We start from the raw sequence: 21,006 nt of genomic DNA on the forward strand, positions 1-21,006 counted from the left end.
TCTACTCTAGTATCCTCTATCAGTCTGTGACTATAGCTCCAGGTATGACTTGCAGAGGTCTTCAATGAGATTATGAAACGAATCAGAAGTAAAAAGTCCTGTCATCTCATGCAACGCAAGTTACAACCAAAAGATGAGATCTAGATTCCCTAATTTGTAGGTGGTCTAACCAATGTCCATTTTTTCTTAGGACCCAAGAAGAGTTTACCAGACAGATCTGCTCAGAGAACTTGTGACACCCATTTCCTGGAAACAGCTTAGAAAAAAAGAGGGGGGGGGGAATCACACTTCTTCCCCTAGCCAGGGTTTGACTGATGTGACAACACAGCCCCTTTCCCGACTCCCAGGGGTCTGAACACCTGACTTAGGCTTCTCAAGAACAATGAAGTGATAAAGTGATTTAAACCTGATCAGAGATGAGCAATCCTGGAGACTCAAGCAGAAGGAAAAAAAAAACCCCAAGTTGAGACAGGAAGCTGGTTCAGGAACTTGTCAGCAGAGGCAGCACTGCTATCAGAGCTTCTGCCTCTCCAGGGTTACAGTAAGCAGCTGCCCTGCCGAGCTCCCAGCCAGGGAAGCACCTGTCCTTCTCTTTGCTGGCTGATGGATCCCGACGGATCCCTTTCCTTGAGAATACTTCTGTTTTTCTCCCTGGCTTTTGAGTTGAGCTACGGAACAGGTAAGTGTTCATTTGTTTAAAGGGGTTGAGTCCTGTGTTTAGCAGTTTGGCATCAGCAGAGCCTCATGGATAGAGAAGACAAGGGCTGGGAGTCCTGTTCAGTCGCCTCTTCTTTAAGGAGAATGCCTCTGGGTTTCTACTGTGTCTTTCAAAGAGGAAGAAACCTGTGAGTTCCTTGAGCCTCAGGTTCCAGGGATTTGTCCCACCTACACTCGTTTCTGTGGAAACCAGAAGCTAAAGGTACCTGCTGTATCCGTGTTCAGCCTCCCGGGGGATGGACTCAGGCCCTGAGTAGTTGGTTTTGTGTAGATACTCTTCTGGCAAAGACCCAAGCCAGGGACCAAAGCTCTCGGAAACTTGACCTACATCCCTGCTGTGGAGAATGACTCTCTCACACACACACCAGAAGACAAAGAACACAGTCCAGTGAAAAACAAGTGTGCTAGGAGCAACAGGTAGAAGTGAAAAACCTCAGACCTTTGACTGACAGTGGACAGTGGCTACGATGTGGTCGCGCTTTCTCCTAAGAGGTGATTCCAAAGTACCAAGAAGAGGAGAGACTGGGCATTTGGAGCCCAGGGTTGCTTACAGAATAAGTAAAGTGTGAATCAGGAAACATCATGGCTCTGCAGCGGGCTCAACAAATGGAAACGTGTTAGAAGAGCAGGGCTTCTCTCCCATCCCGAGGGTTCTTCTCTTTTCCAAGCAAGCTATTGTTTTCTATGTAGTGGGTGGGAGCCGTAAGGAAAGGTGTTGGAGGGCAACAGTGCTAAGCAGTGTATCCTGGGCTGACCATGTGGATAGAATGGTCAACTCCATTGTAGGATTTACTTAGATTGTGGGAGACAGCCTGGCAGAGAGATGGCTTTAGGAAGCGGATGGGGGAAATCCTGAGTGCCAGAACATTTTGGTCATGGGAGATTCATGACTGTAAATCTATTATGGACTTTTCTATGAAAAAAAAAACCCTGAAATGAGCCAGGGATGTGAGGGTGCTGTACCTGGAATCTCTTGTTCAAGTCTCAGATGAGGAGGCCCTGGTCTAGCTCCTCTTCGAGAGCTTTTTAGATCGTCAAACTGAGCATCTTTGGAGGTAGAGCTAAGCCCTTGTTGTTGTATACCATTTGAGCCCCACCATTGCTGGTTTACTTGGTGACTGTAGTAACTACGGGATGAGCGTTTGGTTTTCTCCTTGTCTGACCTTGTTCGTGACAGCTCAGGTGTAGTTAGCAAATGTTCTGCTTAAGGGTAGGAGGTCACTGGCTAGTGAGTGACAGCCCAGCCCCAGGGTACATACATGTCTCCCCATTTGGTAACTAGTCTTTCCTTGCATTCCACATTCTAAAATAAGCTCAATTTTTGTCAGTGTTTCTATTTATAGGTGTGTACTCTTTTGCGAAACCCCAATAAAACCCAAATAGAAATACTTTGCAAATGAGACTTATCAGTCGTGTCAAAGCTACCCAAAGGAGTTTGACTCTTGTAAAAAATCAGCACCTCCCCGTTGCAGCTCAATTTTCAGTTCCTACTCAGAACTGTAAAATGCAAGAAGTCTGCACATCCCTTCCGAAGAAAAGCAAAGTCTCCCAAAGGACAGTTGGTGTATTTATTTACAGTGAGCTTCACATATGTGATGTTCAAGAAGTTATGCAACTTCTATGTGGCATCTTAACTTTAATCCAAGAGGCATAATGAGGAGTTACTATCTTTGGGTAAATAATTGCAAGGCAAACTTTTATGTCTCTATCCTTTATATTTTGCTGGGGGTCATCTTTAATTTCTTGCTCTTAAGGAAGACACACATAGTGGCTTATGTCTCAATGTTAACATTTATTAAACTCTCAGGAAGATTTATAATCTTTACAGCAGATACAGCCAAGCCTGGGGTTCCTACAAAGCCAGCCTCAGGTTTCTTCAATTTATTATGTGTATTAATTTGTGTAACAATATTATTTTTGGTCTTTGTTATTGCTCTTTCCCTGATCACTTCTGCCAGAATATTATGATCCTCATCTCCTTAGACCATTAATTCCAGTTCACAGACATTTCATAACATGTGCCTAGTGTTTCTGTTAGATATACTTGAGTAGTGTCACTTGAGTTAGATATAAGATGTCAAGGTCATATCCTGAAAAATCCACACCAAAGACCAAAGACATTTTTGCATTATGTCTAGACATCAGTTAGTTCAGATCCTTTAATTTATCAAGAATCTTTTAAATCCAACTTCTATTTTTAGAGCAACTTTGGGGTCATAGCTATGTTGAGTAGAGCTTGCTTACGTTCCCTTATCCCTGGATCTGCGTAGCTTCATTATCACTTGTTGGCCACTACAGGGACCTATGTGTTATGACTAACGACTCTTACCAAATGGAGTGCTTTATCCCTCCATGTAGGTCTTTCCCACCTACTTCATCCATGTTGAGTAAGAGATGAGGGCCAAATGCTTGGGTTCTAGGCTTGGACCAAGCTAAGTAGCCATTGGTCCATCCTATGCCAATATATTGATCTAAATACTTCATCAAAAAATTTTTGCCCGGTGGTGGTGGCGCATGCCTGTAATCCCAGCACTCTGGGAGGCAGAGGCAGGCGGATTTCTTAGTTCGAGGCCAGCCTGATCTACAGGGTGAGTTCCAGGTCAGCCAGGGCTATACAGAGAAACCCTGTCTCGGAAAAACCCAAATCCCCCCTCCCAAAAAAAACAAAAAAAATATTTTAATACCATGATATGAAACCTCACCTTTCTTTATCTGCAGCATTGGAATAGAGTCCAAAGCATCAGGGATTTTGGGTATTTATAGACTGACTTTCAAAGATTCCATTCAGCACTGACCTACTGAGTGTATACAGCCAGGCAACGTGTAGGGGTAGCGAGCAAAAGTAGCACTCATGAGCCCTGACAACCATCTGATATAATATCTGGTATATGAGAGCTTTCTTAAAAATATTGTTGAATAAATAATAGTATAAAATACTATATATTTGCTTTATAGAAGACATTGTGTTAAGTGTTTTATCCTTCAGTTCTCATACCAGGCCTATGAGATTAGTGTCACCATTGTTGGTACTGCTAGAACTTTGTCACTGAGAAAAGATAAGCAGAGTAGATTAACAGTTTCTCTGCACTTGATGACTGGACACTAGACATTTCAGTGAATGAAACTGGATATTCTCTGAGGACTGGGAAGAAAATAATCTAATGTGTTTCTTGGTCCCATGAGGAAATCTAGGCTATGATGTCTATAATTAAGATGTATATGTTGAAATAAATTGAAACTAACTGAGTATGGGAGTTTTCAAATGATGAGAGGCATTGATGATAGGAAGGAGAACGTAGGAAGCCCATGAAGCGTTTGATGGGAAGTTGGGAAGAAGAAACTTTTTTCATCATAGAGGTCTTTTTTATTAGAAGAAAGTTTCATGTGCATTTCTAAAACTTCAACAGAACAAAATAGATTAGAATGAGGACTTGTCTTCTTTCTATGATCCTTGCTGTAGATGACGCTGTTGTCAGTGTTTCCTGTATCCTTCAAATACATAGGCTGGAGTCTACCACGTTTGGGAAGGAGTGTTTTAGATGGAGATACAAATCCCAGGCTTCAGTGATGTGAGTGTTTGAGTGGAATGGCAAGGGGTCTGCTGCAACCAAAAACCTAGGGTTTGTGGTTGAGGAACTTCTAAATCCTCACCAGGAAAGTGGGGAGAAATACTGTCTCTCATCTTGATTGTGGAAATGGAAGAACTTAGACTCATGGTACCATTTGTTCATTCATTCATTCAACCCATTTCATTTCATTTGACAAGAAGGATTTCTTGGGTTCCCATTGTGTCCCAGGTACCAGTTAGAACAGTAGTTCTCAACCTGTGGGTCACATCCTCTCTGAGGGTCACATATCAAATATCCTGAATACCAGATATTTACATTACAATTCATAACAGTAGCAAAATGACAGTTATGCAGTAGCAACAAAATAGTTTTATGGTTGGGCGTCGCTACAACCTGAGGAACTGTATTCAAGTGTCTCAGGGTTAAGAAGGTTGAGAGCCACTGTGTTAGAACACCACAGTGAATAAAAGATACAATTCCTCTTCTTGAAAGCTTCTACCTGTGCGAAGGCAACAAGTGCTAAACTAGATAAAATTGTGCTGAGAGGCACCAAGGAGGGACGGAAGGACGGTGGAGGGAGGCGGCAGGAAGCCTAACCTAAACCTGAAGTCAGAGAAGTCTTCTCTCATCAGAAGACCTGGAGGGTGGAGAGAACTGGCCAAGCAGAGGCTGGTCCAGGCTTTTAGGCTGGGGAATGAGGAGTGCAAACAGTGAGAACAACCAAGACCCAGCACTCTCAATTATGGAGTAGGGATCTTAGTAGGACATCTAGGTTTAAAAACAATCCGTAGACCACTTTTTTTTTTATTTACTTCTTGAGTCTGCATTTGCCTCTAGAATTGTGAGGCCCATGAGACCTGTCTCTTTTCTAAAAAAGAAAGAAAGAAAGAAAGAAAGAAAGAAAGAAAGAAAGAAAGAAAGAAAGAAAGAAAGAAAGAAAGAAAGAAAGAAGGAGGAAAGAAGGAGGAAAGAAGGAGGAAAGAAAAAAGAATGTAGCAAGATGATAAAGCACATGTAAAATCTCAGAATGGAGCCAAAAATAAGGTCCTGAGGTAGAACCCCACTTTGTCAAAGGCTCAGCTAAATCCTGAAAGTATTACTCCACTCTTCACCTGCCCGTGTGAATCACTCCACCATCAAAGCAGAAATACCCGTGAAGGAAAGTGAGTTGGTGTGAGGAGCAGAAATGTTCCTTCCCAGTCTCTTCTAGTAAACAGGGCTGACTGAATCACAAGCTCGCTGGAAAACCCTCATCAGGCAGGAGGATGTTTCAGGAACAGAGACTCCACTTGAAGACTTTTGCAGCCCCACTTATGTTTCCATTTGTGCTTGGGTGGAGGTGACCTCAAGTGCCCTCCAGACTCAGCGGTCATGGGAGCAATTATGTCATCTTTCTTCTTGTGTGTTTGGGTGTTAGGGTCTCCTCTTGGTGAAACTTTGATTCCAGTCCTTATGTTTGGACTGTCTTCATTTGCCCATCCGTTTCCTTTCATCCTTCCTCCTCTTGACTTCTTTTATTTATTTGTTTCTTGGTTTGTTTGTTTGACTTCTTACCCTACTTTTCTCTTCCTGGTACCAATTCTGTGCTCTGAAAGTACAAAAACAAACACCGCCACCAACAAGCCTGCAGCGTCCTGTGACAGGAAAAGGTTGTGTGGGAGATGTGTGGGAGAGTGAAGGGTTAACTGTCTTAGAAAGGGTGAATGTCCCCATTTCCCCCTTCTTCTCCATATCCAAATCAGTTTAAAATGTAAACAGTCTGAGAGTGATTCTGTTTTTAAACGTTCAGATCTCTTTCAGAAATGGCATTTATGAAAGTGTTCCCCGAACTGTATATACATTCAGGGGTCCACGTGTGGCTCTCGGTCCCCCCTGTTTCTTTTACATAAAGAAACTCAAGTTCAGGACCCAAGAGATCAAACTGTATCTTGGGCACATTGTTACAATTCGGGTGTAAAGCCATTAGAGGAGGTGTGTCATCTGGAACTGTTGGGCATTCTTGACTGTGACTGGAAAATACGGCCCAGTGTGCTTCCCAGGGTACACCTATGAAAATTGCACCAGAAAACCACAGTAAAACTAAGAGTCTCCTCCTTAACCGAGCAACTGGCTGAGCACTGTGTTTTCAGGGAAACTCTTAGCAATGCCCCAAAGACTGAGTTCCTTAACACCTACCGCGCTTTCCTGTAACAACCCTGCACCAATCCCACTCAGTCTGACTTTAGCCCCTGTAGAAAGCATTTTCTTTTTTTTCCTAATCACTAGTATTCAATTAATCTGGGCTGGGTCATATAGTAGACAGTATAGGGATTTCAGGGCACATGGAGGTCAAGAATATTTTGGCCATTTTACCCAATTTTCCAGCAGCTTGTCTCTACCACAGTTGAGAAGGGGTCTTTTCTAGACAGACCGGTTACAGAAGCAGGTGGTTTTCTACCCTTTTGAATCTCTTATCAACCAGAACAATCTATGCTCACAGAGTCATGTGTTCCTACCATGAACCTTAACTTATGGTTAAATTCAGTTGTATACATGTCGGGCTAAGGTAAACAGGAGCTTTGCCAAGGGTAATATGGCTTTCAGTGCTTGCCAATTGAACAGATATTGATTTCAGAGCTTGCCTGTGGCAAACACTGTATCAGGTCATCAGACACAAACAGTGGTATGATGTTTGTTCTCCAGAGAAGGACTGTACTCAAGAGGGACAGACAGCAATACAGACGAATAAATGTGCATTTGACACCAGACAGTGACGACAAGGGCAATGGGCAGGAGGTACGTCCTGGGCAGTCTGTCAGAGGAGGCCTGAATTCTGTCAGAATTCTCTGAGCATGCACCTAAAATCAAGTAAGGCCCTGAGAAGTTCAGGTCTATAAGGGAAGAATTCTCCAGAGACAAACAGCAAATGCAAAGGCCCAGAGACGGGAAAGTTCTTGATGAGGTTACAGAGGGGGGACGTTCTGTGGCCATGGTACAGTGAGCAGGGAATGGATTTAGAGCAATGCTAATTTTGCACTGAGCAGGTTCAAGGGCTGTGAGCTTTGTAAGCACTAGAAAGCCCTGAAAGGTTAAAAGTGATAGGGAGAAAATCTAAATCAGACATGGTTTTAAAGGATCACTCTGTCCAAGGTACAGAGGCTGGGAGATTAGCTGTCAGAAAACACCAGCAGCCAGGCCTGTGGTAAATAGTGTCAGGAATGAAGGGATGGCAGGGACTTCTGGGTCAGACCAACTTGGGAATTAGAGCCAGCAGGATTTTCTGTCAAGATGGAATGTTGAGTAGGAGAAAGGACTCAAGGATTCTCCAATGTTCTTAGTCTGAGAAACTAGATGAATCGTCCATCATGCCTGAACAGAGTTCTCTGCTAACTCTGCATGCCATTTAAACTTCCAAGTGCCCATCTACAGTGAAAGGATCAGCCATGCTCTATAACTGTAAATACTGCAGTTATGTCAAACTGTGGAGCTGAATGAGAAATTGGTTAGGGGTAGATAAGGAGGAGAGGGAAGCCAGAGCCCAGGCATGGTCTGATACTCAGAGATCACAAAGAGCATAAGTTTCCCCCAAGGAAACTAAGAACGATAAAAGAAAAACTGGCAAGTCATGGAAGTGTAGTATTTTGGGGACCAAATGCAGACTGAGTTTAACGGAGGGATGATGAACTACACCACGGGTTCCTGAGAAACAGGCAAGGCAATGACGGAGAATTAACGACCTTGGCTCTATGTAATAGACTAACAAGCATGTTCCCATGAGACTTGGAAGAATAGTTGTTCAGAGTGGGTACCGGGAAAATTGGGTCAGGAAGTAAAAGCAGAAAACATAAACGGATGTACAAGAACCTTCCAGAAAGAAAAATGAAAATAGCCAAGAGGCTGAGGATAGACCTGGGCTCAGAGGAGAGTCTCTTTCTTTCTTTCTTTCTTTCTTTCTTTCTTTCTTTCTTTCTTTCTTTCTTTCTTTCTTTCTTTCTTTCTTTCTTTTGCTTGTTTGCTTTTTTAGGTGCAGGCAATTAACTGTATATATGTGTGTGTGTGAGTGTGTGTGTGTGTGTGTGTATGTGAGTGTGTGTGTGTGAGTATGTGTGAGTGTGTGTGTGTGTGTGTGTGTGTTGGTGAAGGAATTCCAGGAGGCAACCGATAGTGCCGGGGTGGGTTACAGAGGCAAAGCCTGAAAGCATGCTAGTGCTCCTCTAGGGAGCACGCTAGCCTTGGGTAGGAGCATGGGCCATTCCTCCAGGTAGATAGGCCAATTGGGATGTCCATAGATTGAAATCTGCATTTTTTTTGTTTCTTTGATATTTTTTTTTCAGTGAATCACAAAGGGAGGTAACCCCTGGGAGAGGAGGCAGAAGGGCAGGCTGTGGCTTTGAGACCAGTCGAGGTATTAAATACTCAGCACTAGAATCCCTCAGAGTGGTTTGAAAGAGCTTCGAGTTTTCATTGGGGTTTTCCCCCCTCTGTTCTTGTTGGTTCAGCATTTTTTTAAAAAAGGGAAACAAAACAATCTCTTATCCTAACTATCTCAGGGGGTGTTGGAGAAGCAAGATTCCAGTTTGAGCCCAAAGAGCATCTCTTCTTAGTTTTCACAGTCCTCAGACCCTTCTCTGCATCTTCTCAGCGGACTTGATGCTTCTGCAACCGTGTTTCCCTGGGCCTTTCCTCGTTGTCACCTGCTTTTCACCCTGAATATTGAGCCTTGGCAGAGAAATTTCTAGTCTCTGACTCTGGCACTCACTACTGTCACGTTTATTTCTGTCGCCCGTGCCTTCACTGTTCAGTCTGAGTTGAGAGAACCCCGGTGTATGTGATTTGAGGACTTCCTCTGGATGCTCTGAGATACTAATGTTACAGTTAGGATCCTAGTGGAAATCCCGATAGACCACCCCCTGATAATATGAGATAGTTCAAGAGGTGAGGAGAGTCTCAGCCTCTCTTTCTCTATCCTCAACACAACGAATATCTCCAGATCTTCCATCATGAGTAATTATCTTCTCCTCCTTCCCTCAGGTGGAAATGTGATGGATTGCACAGTGATTCTCCAGAAGCTGGGACATGACACATGGCTGTCTCTGATCAATGAACATCAGATAAACAAGAGCGTGAACAAAAGTATCCGCATCCTTGTCATGATGCCAACGTCTCCAGGAAGCAAAACCAACAGGAAAATAGTGTCCTTTGATCTCTCTAAAGGGGGCTCTCCAGATCATCTGGAGGATGGCTACCAGTTTCAGTCAAAAAACCTGAGCCTGAAGATCCTAGGGGACAGGCGGGAGAATGAAGGAGTGTACTTTGTGAGCGTGGAGGAGAATGTGTCTGTTCAGCAATTCTGCATACAGCTGAAGCTTTATGGTAAAAATGGGAATTTTCCTACTTCACACAGGAAGGCCTAGAAGGTTCTCAGTCCCAGAGTTTCTCAGAAGCAGAATGTCTGGAACTGGAAGCAACTTGAAAGATCAGGTCCAACAAGTATTTAGGCTTAAGGGAAGCACTTTGACAAACAGACATTTATGGTTGTTTTTTCTTCCCACTGGTCGAAGCTGATTTGATTCCACTTTTGAAAGGGCAGGAGCCCTGCTATGTGAGGGTAGAAGGGCTGCCTTAGTTTGCATATCAATGTTTTTAATAAAAAAACATTTTTTCCTATAAAGTTTGACTTTTATAAAGTTGGAGTACAACTGAACAAACCCAACTCCTCTTTAATTTGCCAGGGACCCAGACTCCAGCGGCAAGCAATCTCACAAGTGCTTGCTCACACAGGCGTGGGATGTTTGTTACAGCAGAGGCTCTGGGTAAAGAGAGCTGATACTCCACCCACAGGCAGATCACCAAGCCCAGAGCCTTGGGGGAGGCTCCCACCTACACGGTGAAAGAAACCTCTTTTCTAATTCGAACCAGGATCTGCTTAGGTAGTTATTTAGCTGCAGCCCTGTAGAACCTACATTTGGCTGAACTCAGCACTTTTCTGAACTGCTTTAACCTCTGACCCTGTCCTTGAAGACACCTACAATTCCTACCTCTTAGGCCCTGAGGGCCATCTGCTTTCCAAAGCTTCCTGGCAGCTGTGTGGGGATTTCTTTCAAAAGGATGTCTTACATCGCCAAGGATGGGACAAGATGTCCACAGCCAACATTTTATTGAAAGCTGCAGCTTTCTAGGAGACAAAGAGAAACATTTGGCTCTCTCCTGCAAACAGAGAATGCTCCTGTGGGCCTCTGCTGAGTGTGCCTGGAGACCGCACATCATGTGTTTTAAATAACATAAATGTTACATAATCTGTCCTTTTGTTCTCTTATGAGTTTACTGATTTCATCACACCTTATATAATCAGCTGGGTGTGTTGGGAAGTATGGTCTCTGCAACCAGGACTTTCTCTGAGGAGAGAGAGAGAGAGAGAGAGAGAGAGAGAGAGAGAGAGAGAGAGAGAAAGAGAGAGAGGCTGACTTCTGAATCTCAGCCTGGCCACTTAGAAACTGCATAGTCATTCATGTCATGCTGTTTCTCTGAAGATTCAGTTTTCTCTTTTAAAAATGGGAATAATTACTTTTAGTTGTAATAGTTGAGAGAATTAAAAAAGATGGAAACGGAAATGCCAGTGATGTGTTGATCTCCTAGTGGTTATATTAAACATATAAACATGAGCTCCCTTTTTACTTGTCTGTCTCATGGCATTGGACTTGTGTGATTGATAGGACCTGTAGCTACGATTAAAAACCCTTCCACTGTTTTAGACCCACAAAGCCCTTGCCCCCCTATACACACGTGCATGTGCACACAGACACATGTACATGCAGGCAGGCATGCATAGCTACCCACATACACATGCATGCACACATGCATACACATATGCATATGCACATGCACACACACATGCACACGCATGCAGGCATGCACACGTATACATACACACACAGACGCGCACATGCATACATGCACACATGCACATATGCACCTGATGAAAGCCTACCACTGGAAGCTCATGCCTTTAGCTCATTATCTAGGATGTGGTACTCATAAGCCAGTCAAAACCTATCTTATTCCTGATAGAATAAGGCAGAGCAATCTAGATGGTGAACGTCAGGAGAGGCAGGCAGTATCCTAACAGTACTAGTAGAAAGGAACTAACTATAAACCAAATGCTTCTCTGTTCTGTCTGAAGAGGCTCCCGGATGGGCAGAGGGGTGAGGAATGATATGAGCCACAGTTCCCTAGCAGCGACGGCTCACACTTAAGGTTCCTCAGTGAGGGGAAAATGACATTTAGCTAGATTCTATTTTGATAAGTAAGTCAGTAAACAGTTCCGGGACCTTTGTTTCAGTGATGGTTCCCTTGCTCCTCCTCCTGACAGAGCAGGTCTCCACTCCAGAGATTAAAGTGCTAAACAAAACCCAGGAGAACGAGAATGGGACCTGCAGCTTGCTGTTAGCCTGCACAGTGAAGAAAGGGGATCATGTGGCTTACAGCTGGAGTGATGAGGCAGGCACACACCTGCTGAGCCCAGCCAACCGCTCCCACCTCCTGAACATCACGCTTAGCGACCAGCACCAAGATAGCATCTACAACTGCACCGCAAGCAACCCTGTCAGCAGTCTCTCTAAGACCTTCGACCTACGGCAAGAATGCTGGCCAAAATCCTTCTCAGGTGAGCACTTGGGTAGCAGCCATGGCACCTCATTAATGGCAAAACCAATGCTAACTAGTCCTATAGCACAGCTTCGAGAGTCAAGCCTTGCCTAGGAGAGTTCATGTTTGCTTCATATTCTCAAAGCCTTCATGTACATTCAACAAGGATGCTTTCCATGTTGGCCCCAGGTGGCACTGTATTACATTTGATTCACAGTTAAGAAACAAACAGGAAAGGAGAGGGGGCAGCATCTGAGCCAGACTCAGGTCTCCAAGGGCAAAACTTTCTCTGTGCCTTCTGCCTTGGATCCAGTGTTCAAGGATATGTAGGAAAGGGATTGCAGGTTGCAGGTCCAAAGTTCTAAATCTGTGCTCTGTTATGATGAGATACTTCTTTGCCATCAATAACTTCCCTACTTATGTTCTGGGGCATCAATAAGTACTTATGCTGCAAGAGAAGGGAGTAGATACAATATCTGATCTCTGCACCTCAGCAATTCATTGTAAATATAAGATATAAGACATTTGCTCCATAATGATGTACAGGCTATAAGGGGCTTGTGCTGTGAATGGACTGTGAATCCAAGAGCCAGCTAGAGGACCCGAGGAATCAGAGAGATACTGGCAAGTACTTTTAACTGTATCGTCTCTTTGGTTCACAATAAATTTGCCCGGCAGGTGCTACTACCAGCTTCATTTTACAGACTTGAAGTTTACAAAATTTAAGTATTTCCTCAAGTTTCTTTAACTTCAACTAGTGGAGTCAATGCCTAAACCTAAATATTCTGAGTAGGTTTTCTCCTTTCCGGGGTAGAAAGCATCGTTGCTCTGTTAGAGGAGAATGCTGATTACATAAGCCAATCTAACCACAAAGATATAGAATAGACCACTGCTCTCTCACGCCAGGTTGTGTGTCTCTGTACAGGAAGGTTCAGGGAGAGACCAAAAAAGCATTTCTTATACCCTGACCTTGTCCTTTCTGGGGAATGGAGCCAACCCAGGGAGACTCCAACCCGAACAGATGTGGATTCTATGTGACACACCAGATGGGTGGGGACAGAGGAGAGGGGACCATAGCTACATTATGTCTTCAGCATAGCACTTCCTGTGACAGACGTCCCACCCCCAGCAGACTCAGATAGGCTGCTGTACCTCAGCATATTCCTTTGAATTCTGTCATGAACCTAATGCAGCCATGTCAGGGAAACAGCCAATCACCTCTCTACTTTCTAAATGTAGCCCGCAGACCATGGGTAGGCTGTCCTGTCCAGGTCCTCCCTGCCCACAGCCATTCAGAGCATCCTGGCAAAACCAAGCACACACAGCTATATAGTGGGAAGCTTCCAGAATATGATCCTAGGGCTCTCTTTCCAGGTACAGGCATAAAAACGCTCAGCTTTCTCTGAGACTTTTATTCTTCATCTATAACAGACAGCAGACAGGCTTTGATTATTCACTATACACTGCCTACATGGCCAGTACATTATCAAAACCCTCACAGAAATCAAATACTATAGAAAGGGTGAACATCTTCACACTATGAATGAAGTAAAGAAGACAAGAAAAACCTATGAAAGGCTTGAGTGAGATCATACACAGTGCCAGTGGGAGAACCGAGCTGTCTGGTACAGAAATCCTCACAGGTAGTCATGGAAGAGTGACTCCATTTAAAATACCTTGGAGATCATGATGAAAAAAAAAAAAAAACTAATTGCTTTCCTTGGAGATGAGGGAAAAATACCCATTGTGCCAGGCCAGCTCTTTTCCATTGTAAGGAAGCAAACGTTTACACTAACCTATCTAAAACTGGAGATGAGCACTCCTTCCATGCTTCCAGAAAGCGTAACAAAGATATAACTAGTGAAGAATAAAATCTCAATAAGCCATAAAGTTCACACCTAAGGGCAGTTAGCTCAGGATATCCTAAGCTAACACTTGAGAGGGCTTTACTCATTTAAGCCATCCTGGGGATGACTCATACACTAGTGTATGCATGTATGTATGTATGTATGTATGTATGTATGTATGTATGTATGTAGTATGTATGTATGTATGTAAGAAGCAGGCTGCTGTAAGGTACAGAGGGACCCGAATGGGAGAAACACAGTGCTCTGAGAAGAAGTCTATGGAGACCTCATCCAGCCAGTAAAGCTACCAGACAAGATTTTCCTTTCTTGAGCCGCTGTTTTGCCATCTCAAAGAGGAAAGGGGTAATAATGTTCCTTCTGGAGGTGACCTTTATTATTCAATTCCAGAGTATGTCAAAAAGAACTGCTAATAAAGGATGCTAGGGTGTTTCAGTTTGCTGAGGGTGTCAATGTCATATGCTGGATGCTAAACTATTGGAAATCATTGTCTCAACATTCTGGAGTCTAGAAGTTCAAGATCAAGGTGTTGTCAGGTTCGATTTCTCCTCAGACCTTTCCTTGTCTAGCGGATGACTTTTCTCCTCTGTGCATCCCTGTGAGTCTCCTTTCCCTCTTTGATGCAGACGCCAGTCAAGTTAGATAAGGGCCACGGTAGTAACCTCATATGAATTTAATTACCTTCAAGCAACCTGTTCCCAAATACCATTTTGGTGAGGTTTAAAGCTTCAACATATGGGTTGGTAGGTGTAGTAATTAAGCCACAGTACTAATCTAACACCCTAGTTGTGATTTGCTTATTTTTGTAAAGCTCCCATCTTGAATTGAAGCTGCATCTTAAGGACTTCCAAATATGGATTTTAAGAGAATGCCAGTTAACTCATAGTTCAAGTAAAGAAAGGTTCCCCTACCTCCAAAGATGGAGGGCATCCTCACCACATCCAAGTCAGGCACATGGGCATTTTGCAGCATGACATTTCCTCTGCACAGGGCAGTAAAGGAAATTACCTAAATTACTGAAAACCGACTTCTATTTGTCTATCACAGAGGCTCTCAACCTTCCTAATATTGAGACCCTTTGATACAGTTCCTCATAAAATTATTTTCGTTGATATTTCCTAACTGAAATTTGCTGTTATGAGTTGTAATGTAAGTATCTGTGTTTTCCAAAGGTCTTAGGCAACCCTTGTGAAGGGGTCAAGACCTACAAGTTGAGAACCACTGGTCTATCACTTTGTGTTTGCAAATGGAAGCTGCTATTTTTTATGGCATTGACGAAACAGCTATTGCGTTTTTACCATGTTCCGGCATGATGCAAGATACTGGGCACACAAAGATGAAAAAAGAGAGAGATGTGGTTTCTGTTCTTAAGAAGATAATTCTGTAAATAGACAATGTTCTTAGATTACATGGTATGAGAGGTTATAAGACAAAAGTATGTGCAAGGTAATAAAGAGAGGCAATGAACAGTACTGGCTCTCAGAGATCATCAGGGAGGCTTTGAGGAATGAGAAGTTACCCAAACTCAGTGACAAAAGGCATCCTAAGCAGTAGGGAGAAGCAGAGAAGGCCAGTGCTTTGTTCTGTATCATCCTGCAGATGATAGGAGCCAACAGTTGTAGACGAAAAATAGGGTCCATTTTCTTTGCATTTCAATGAGAAAAAAAAAAACAAAACACAGTACCGTAGAGAATAGACTGGAGTCAGTGGGAGGAAAAGAAACTAGTTATAGAAGAACATTATGACAATAATCTATCCATATGTGCAGAGGCCTGGGTCAAAGCAGCACCAGTTAGTGTAAGACTTCTTCTGCAGTGTGCTCCAAGGGAAGCTTCTACCCTGGGATGAAACTGAAGGGCAGGCTGACGGTTATCATCAGACACTGCAATCAGTAAATCAGAAGAGTTAGTTTTGAAGACATTTCCACTCTAATTGTAAGAAAACCTCAAAGTTATTCATAGTACTTTGAGAACAAATATAGTGTGGTGTTGGCATGTCCTTTTGATGTAAGGACATAGCTCAACTGAACTGTGCATGGGCACATTTGATCTTGGGAAGAAGTTATAGTAACATTTCTCTAGGCCCTTAGTCATATAATCATGCGTGTTCCAGTGGCCACTTAGAGATTTTATACATCTTCAATGTTTGTTATAGTACAGTCTCTTGTGCCAAGGCCTTACTTAATTACTGGGCCTTACCTTTGTGTAGGTCATGTGAAGCACACTAATGTGGGTGGACACTGTATGGGACTGTGTGGGACTTGCTGCTGTCCTTAATCAGTATGTTTTGAAAGTACTATGTTGTATGTGAGGATGATTGATTCAAAATCTTAAATATTCAGCTAGAAGGGAATACCCCTAGAGGCCCACACTAAAAGGAAGAACTTTTAAAAAGAAATTATCAAAACTCTGACTCAGAGAAGGAAAGGCTGACACTGGAGCTCCACAGGGTCCCCCACCCCAGTCTAGTAAAGTCTCATTTTCATAGTCGTCTAGACGTTCCATGCCCAAAGTCACATCCTCTCCAGTATCAGCCCATCAAGCCAACCTGACAACAGTGGTGAAAGGTGTACGTGGGATACTTCAAGTCTTCATTATGTGGCCATCTGTGTTACAAGGAGAGCTAGGAAGTACAGTTATTAGCTGGGCGGACTGTGTGTCCAGAGCTGACTTGTACTTCCAGAATAGGATGGGAGAAATGATTGGCTAGCATCCTTTGCCACATTATCTAGGTGGAACAGGCTGCTGTGGAGGGTGTTTCCAGAAGGTTTGGGTTCCATATAATAACTTTCTTAGGTGTTCCCAGACTTGAAATTGGTATCCTCTCCCCACCCCCAGTTCTCACTGGAAACTACCACTAAGAAGGCATCTCTTGAGGAGTGTCAACTTGTTCAAGGAGCTGTGCTCCATGACAGAAACCTTGCTGAGAAAAACCACATGAAAGGCAGGAAAGCGATCCGGTACTCTCAGACCGTTATGTGAGCATCTCAGAGGCTCCCGGGATGAACTACATTCATTTCCTGGGTTCTGTTTTGTTTTCTTTTTATCTTCCTTAAATAATATGATTTAAGGACTTGAAGGGAGAGAAGCTTTTGTGTTGCTGTGACAACCAATTTTTCAAAGACAAAAAGAAAAAGGAGATTGCTAGTATTTTCCTTGGAGGGAGGTGTGGCTCTGTGCAGGTTTTCTTGTTCAACCTACAGTTAATGTTGGAGAAGGACTACAGGGTAGAGACTCGTGTTAAGTGCTTGCTCCTCTAAATAGCACAGGTGCTTTTATTCAGCCCACTTAGTTGACTCGGAGGGGTTTCTACAGGGAGAAAGGCATACCTTTGGTTCAAAAAAAAAAAAAAGAAAGAAAGAAAGGAAGGAAGAAGGGAAGAAAGGAAAAAGGGGAAAGAGAGAGAAAGTTAGTTGAGGTACTGTAGAGCCAAGGACTTTTATCAGATTTCTGAGAACCACCATCCTGAGAGGCCTCACTACATGAATGAGCAACAGGAGAGAGAGAGCGCGGGGTCTTCTGGTTTGGAAATAGGAGCACAGGTCATGTGTTGTGAGTGCCTCCAAAAAGCACACTTTCTAGTGTTGTTATTACAAAGCTATGTCAAATAGGTCATTGGTACTTCCTTTGACTCCTCTCTCAGGGCATTCAGAAAGTAACCCAGCATGCCTTCTGAGACCTTTATAAATTTAGCACTCTGATGATTTTTAACAAAAGAATTCGTGTCAGTTCTCTATGATCCATTCATATTCAGTAATTTAAGTTCATCAGAGGTATATAGAGTGTCTTCATGTCCTATATCTGATGGAATGAAGGGTTGCTAAAAAAAAAAGGAAGAGACACAGACCACCTTTAAAGATTTTTTATCTAAGTGATACTTCGGTGACAAAGTGCACTTTAAAGAGACTACTACTAAAATTTTAACTGGAGGGCCCACAGTACTTAAGACATAGGAATACAGATGTGGCCTGGATGCTCTGAGAAGTGGGAGAATACTGTTCATACAAAGGCAGAGAAGCAGCTAAGGGACAGGCCCATGCCTCTTATACCTGCACTGGGGAGGCTGAGACAGTACGCTTACAAGGCTAGACAGCACATTCTAGGCCAGCCTAGCCTCAAAGAAAGAGCCCCACTCAGCAACAATGACAAAAAGAGAGAGGGAGGGAGGGAAGGAAGGAAGGAAGGAAGGAAGGAAGGAAGGAAGGAAGGAAGGAAGGAAGGAAGGAAGGAAGGAAAGAGAGAGAGGGAGGGAGAAGGATGGAGTGAGAGAGAAGGAGAGAGAGAGAGAGAGAGAGAGAGAGAGAGAGAGAGAGAGAGAGAGAGAGAGAGAGAGAGGTCTGAGCCTATCAGGTGATGAATGGGAGCTTTTCCCAGTTCACAGTAGAGTCTGCTCCTTAAGATGCTTCAGGTCTTCGGCAGATGACTGAAACACACAGATTCTTGGTATAGAGTTCTTCCATTTTGCCTTTGTTTGGTGTACAAATAGATGGACGGATCAATTCTTGCACAAGAACATCACAGAGAATGGCAAGCAGTGTACTAGGAACGAGCCTCAGAGGAAAGCATTTCCAGAAGCTTTGGCAACTGTGGGCAACCTGACCCAAACAAGCTAGAGAAGCAGCCTAGTGTCCACCTGTGTCTGAGCTCCTTGGGGCTTACATCATGGTCAGTGAATAGCGCCAAGTGGGTGAACGTTAAGTATAGGCACCTCTTCACAGATGGGAACACTTTCTGTTAATGCCAGAGGTGATCTCTAGCCTCCTAGCAGTTTACTGGAGAACCGAGACTAGCAAAAGCAGGTTATATTCATTGATCACATGATGGATTCTGAACACTTTATATATGTTATAATTGTGGTTCATCAGAACAACCCCATGGACTAGATATTTTTATGCTCACTTTATTGATGATGAAACAGGCCTCAGGGGGTATGAAGGACTCTCTGAGATACACGGTTATTAATTAGTATACCCGGTGCTGAATCCATCTATCTGTCTGGCTTCTAATACCATCATTTAAAATGGTTTTCATTGCAAAGATAATGGTGGGAAAACACGGGCTCTAAACTCAATGGCATCAATCACATGAGATGCTGAAGTCTTGAGGACAGGGCAGAATGAGACTAGGATGTTCAGGAAAGGTGACACTGAGGAAGGAAGAGCGACCTGAGCTGATGTGGTGGACAGTTGCAGCATCATCAGGAAGGGGAGTAGAATGTGGAAGGGAGATGGTGAAGAGATGGGTTGGCCACCGGAAGGGCCTTCACTCTCGCAGCCATCTATCCCAGAGTCTATGGCTGCTTTCCTGTTGGGACTCCCATCTCCAGAGTCCAGAGCTCAGAAACCTTGAGCTCTACAGTTCTTCCCTTCCCAGCTGGTCCACTGATGTCTTCTAGAAAGTTATACATACTTGTTTCCTCAATGAAACAATGGGTCTCCATTGTTTCCATTGTTTTCCATTGTTGCCCAATGGGTCGTGTAAACTTAACACTATATATAGTTCCTTTAGCCAATGGTTCTATTTAAAAATATTCACCAATATATCCATACATATCCTAAATAGCAAAGGAGAAAATTAGACTTGATAACACATCTTCCAAGATGATGGCCAGATCGCTTCTCATATCTGGCTGAAGCTGGCCATTTATGTCACAGGAGAGAGGGAACAGATCGATTTCATCCTCCTGAGATCCTGGAAAGAAAGATGCAGGCCTGGTGTTACCACACTGTAGCCTCAGTCATGTGCCTCAGTCACGTGTGTAGTTGGCTAGCAGGGCTGCCGGTAGGAGACCCAGAGAGTCCTGAAAGGTGGATTTGGCTGGCAAGTCTCCATGAAAGCCAATTGTCTGTTATTCTCATAGGTGTTGACTTGTTTTTTGTAAATCTTACATGAAATTCAGAAGAAATGTTATTGTTGGAAATGATATAAATGGCTGAGGTGTTTGTTCCTAAATTAGTGTTTGGTATAGACTTCCTCAAGATACATCTATTAGAGGAAGAAAGAGGAACTCAAAATAGGAAGTGCTATGATGCTGATTTGCTGAACTAAGACCTCAGCTTCGTGAATGAAGCTCAGGCTGTGGTCTCTGCTTCTTACCTTGTACTGGGAAGCTTTCTCTGTGTGTCCCTGGTGCTGACAGCAAGGAATCTGACCCAATTAGACTCCTGCTCAGACCTACGTGTGTTCTACATGGTCAGACTCTACATGGAGAGTTCTCACCTACCATACACTCTTCAGAGTGTCATGCAGATGGAGGCGCTCACACGCTGCCTTCCTCATTTTATGGTACATGAAGCCAATCCTCTGCTTACTCATGATTGTTCATTCATTCATTCATTCATTCATTTTTAAGGCAGGGATCTCACTCAATAGCTCTTGAACTTTCAGCCTTCCCATTTGAGGCTTCTGAGTGGCGAGACTGGAGGCATACACACCAGACCTAACTTTTCTTCCTTTTTGACTAAGACTGTTAAGTTGATATTTGGCAGGATTAAACATGATTTACCAGATGAGCAGCCTCCTGAGTATGCAGCTCATGGCCTGCAGCCTCCTCCTGGTGACTGGAGTCACATAAGAAAATAAAAAAGCATTAAGTTTTTATCCAGGTGGCGGACTGGGTGGGCTGGAAGATGCAGGCCTGGACTGCTAAAACTGAATCAGTGATTGCAAAAGAGCCCTCCCCTCCCCCACATGCACTCAGCACAGCCCTGGTACACAAGACTCCAGTTGAGGGCTGGGACAATCCCAGGCCTGAGGCCTCCTGCTCCCTGCAGGCATCTTGCCTTGGCATCTGTCTCTTCCCTGTGGGTATTACTGGAACAGTTCCAGAACCTCCCTATAGCAGCTGTCGACAGCCTCTCCTGTGGCTGCCCCTTGAGGGAAGTAAAAAAGGAAGAGATGAGATGGTAGTTTTGTCTTTTCCATAATGATAAAACCAGGATTTTTATTACTATAATTAATATTTTTATTGTTGAGAAGAAGATACCTAGCACCGGCAGCAAGTGACCCCTGGCACTGGCTATAATACTTAGAATTTTGAGGTTCAGAGAATTCAAACTTTGGTGGCCCAGTGTATCAAGAGAAAGGGGCACCATATGCTATGCTTCCATGGGCAGGCAAGGTAGCTACTGAGCGTGGCTCCTGCAGTGATGGTGGCTGCACTTCTGTCAGCACATGTACCATGGGGAGAAGCATTGTGGTGGGCAGAGCCAGTTACTCAGGGTTCCAACCATA

The 21,006-nt window shown here is 43.7% G+C and overlaps 1 protein-coding gene across 1 annotated transcript in view; it reads left to right on the plus strand.

Annotated features, from left to right (window-relative positions):
* The first annotated feature begins 315 nt into the window (after positions 1-315).
* Positions 316-21,006, plus strand: part of Slamf1 (signaling lymphocytic activation molecule family member 1) — a 34,171-nt gene continuing 13,480 nt past the window's right edge. The window contains exons 1-3 of the mRNA XM_052200090.1: positions 316-679; positions 9,297-9,638; positions 11,635-11,928. Of these exons, the coding sequence (XP_052056050.1) occupies positions 604-679; positions 9,297-9,638; positions 11,635-11,928 (712 nt within the window). The 5' untranslated portion in view covers positions 316-603. The remainder of the gene's footprint in view (positions 680-9,296; positions 9,639-11,634; positions 11,929-21,006) is intronic.

The sequence above is a fragment of the Apodemus sylvaticus genome, chromosome 12 (genome assembly GCF_947179515.1).
Source record: "Apodemus sylvaticus chromosome 12, mApoSyl1.1, whole genome shotgun sequence".
Lineage (NCBI taxonomy): Eukaryota > Metazoa > Chordata > Mammalia > Rodentia > Muridae > Apodemus > Apodemus sylvaticus.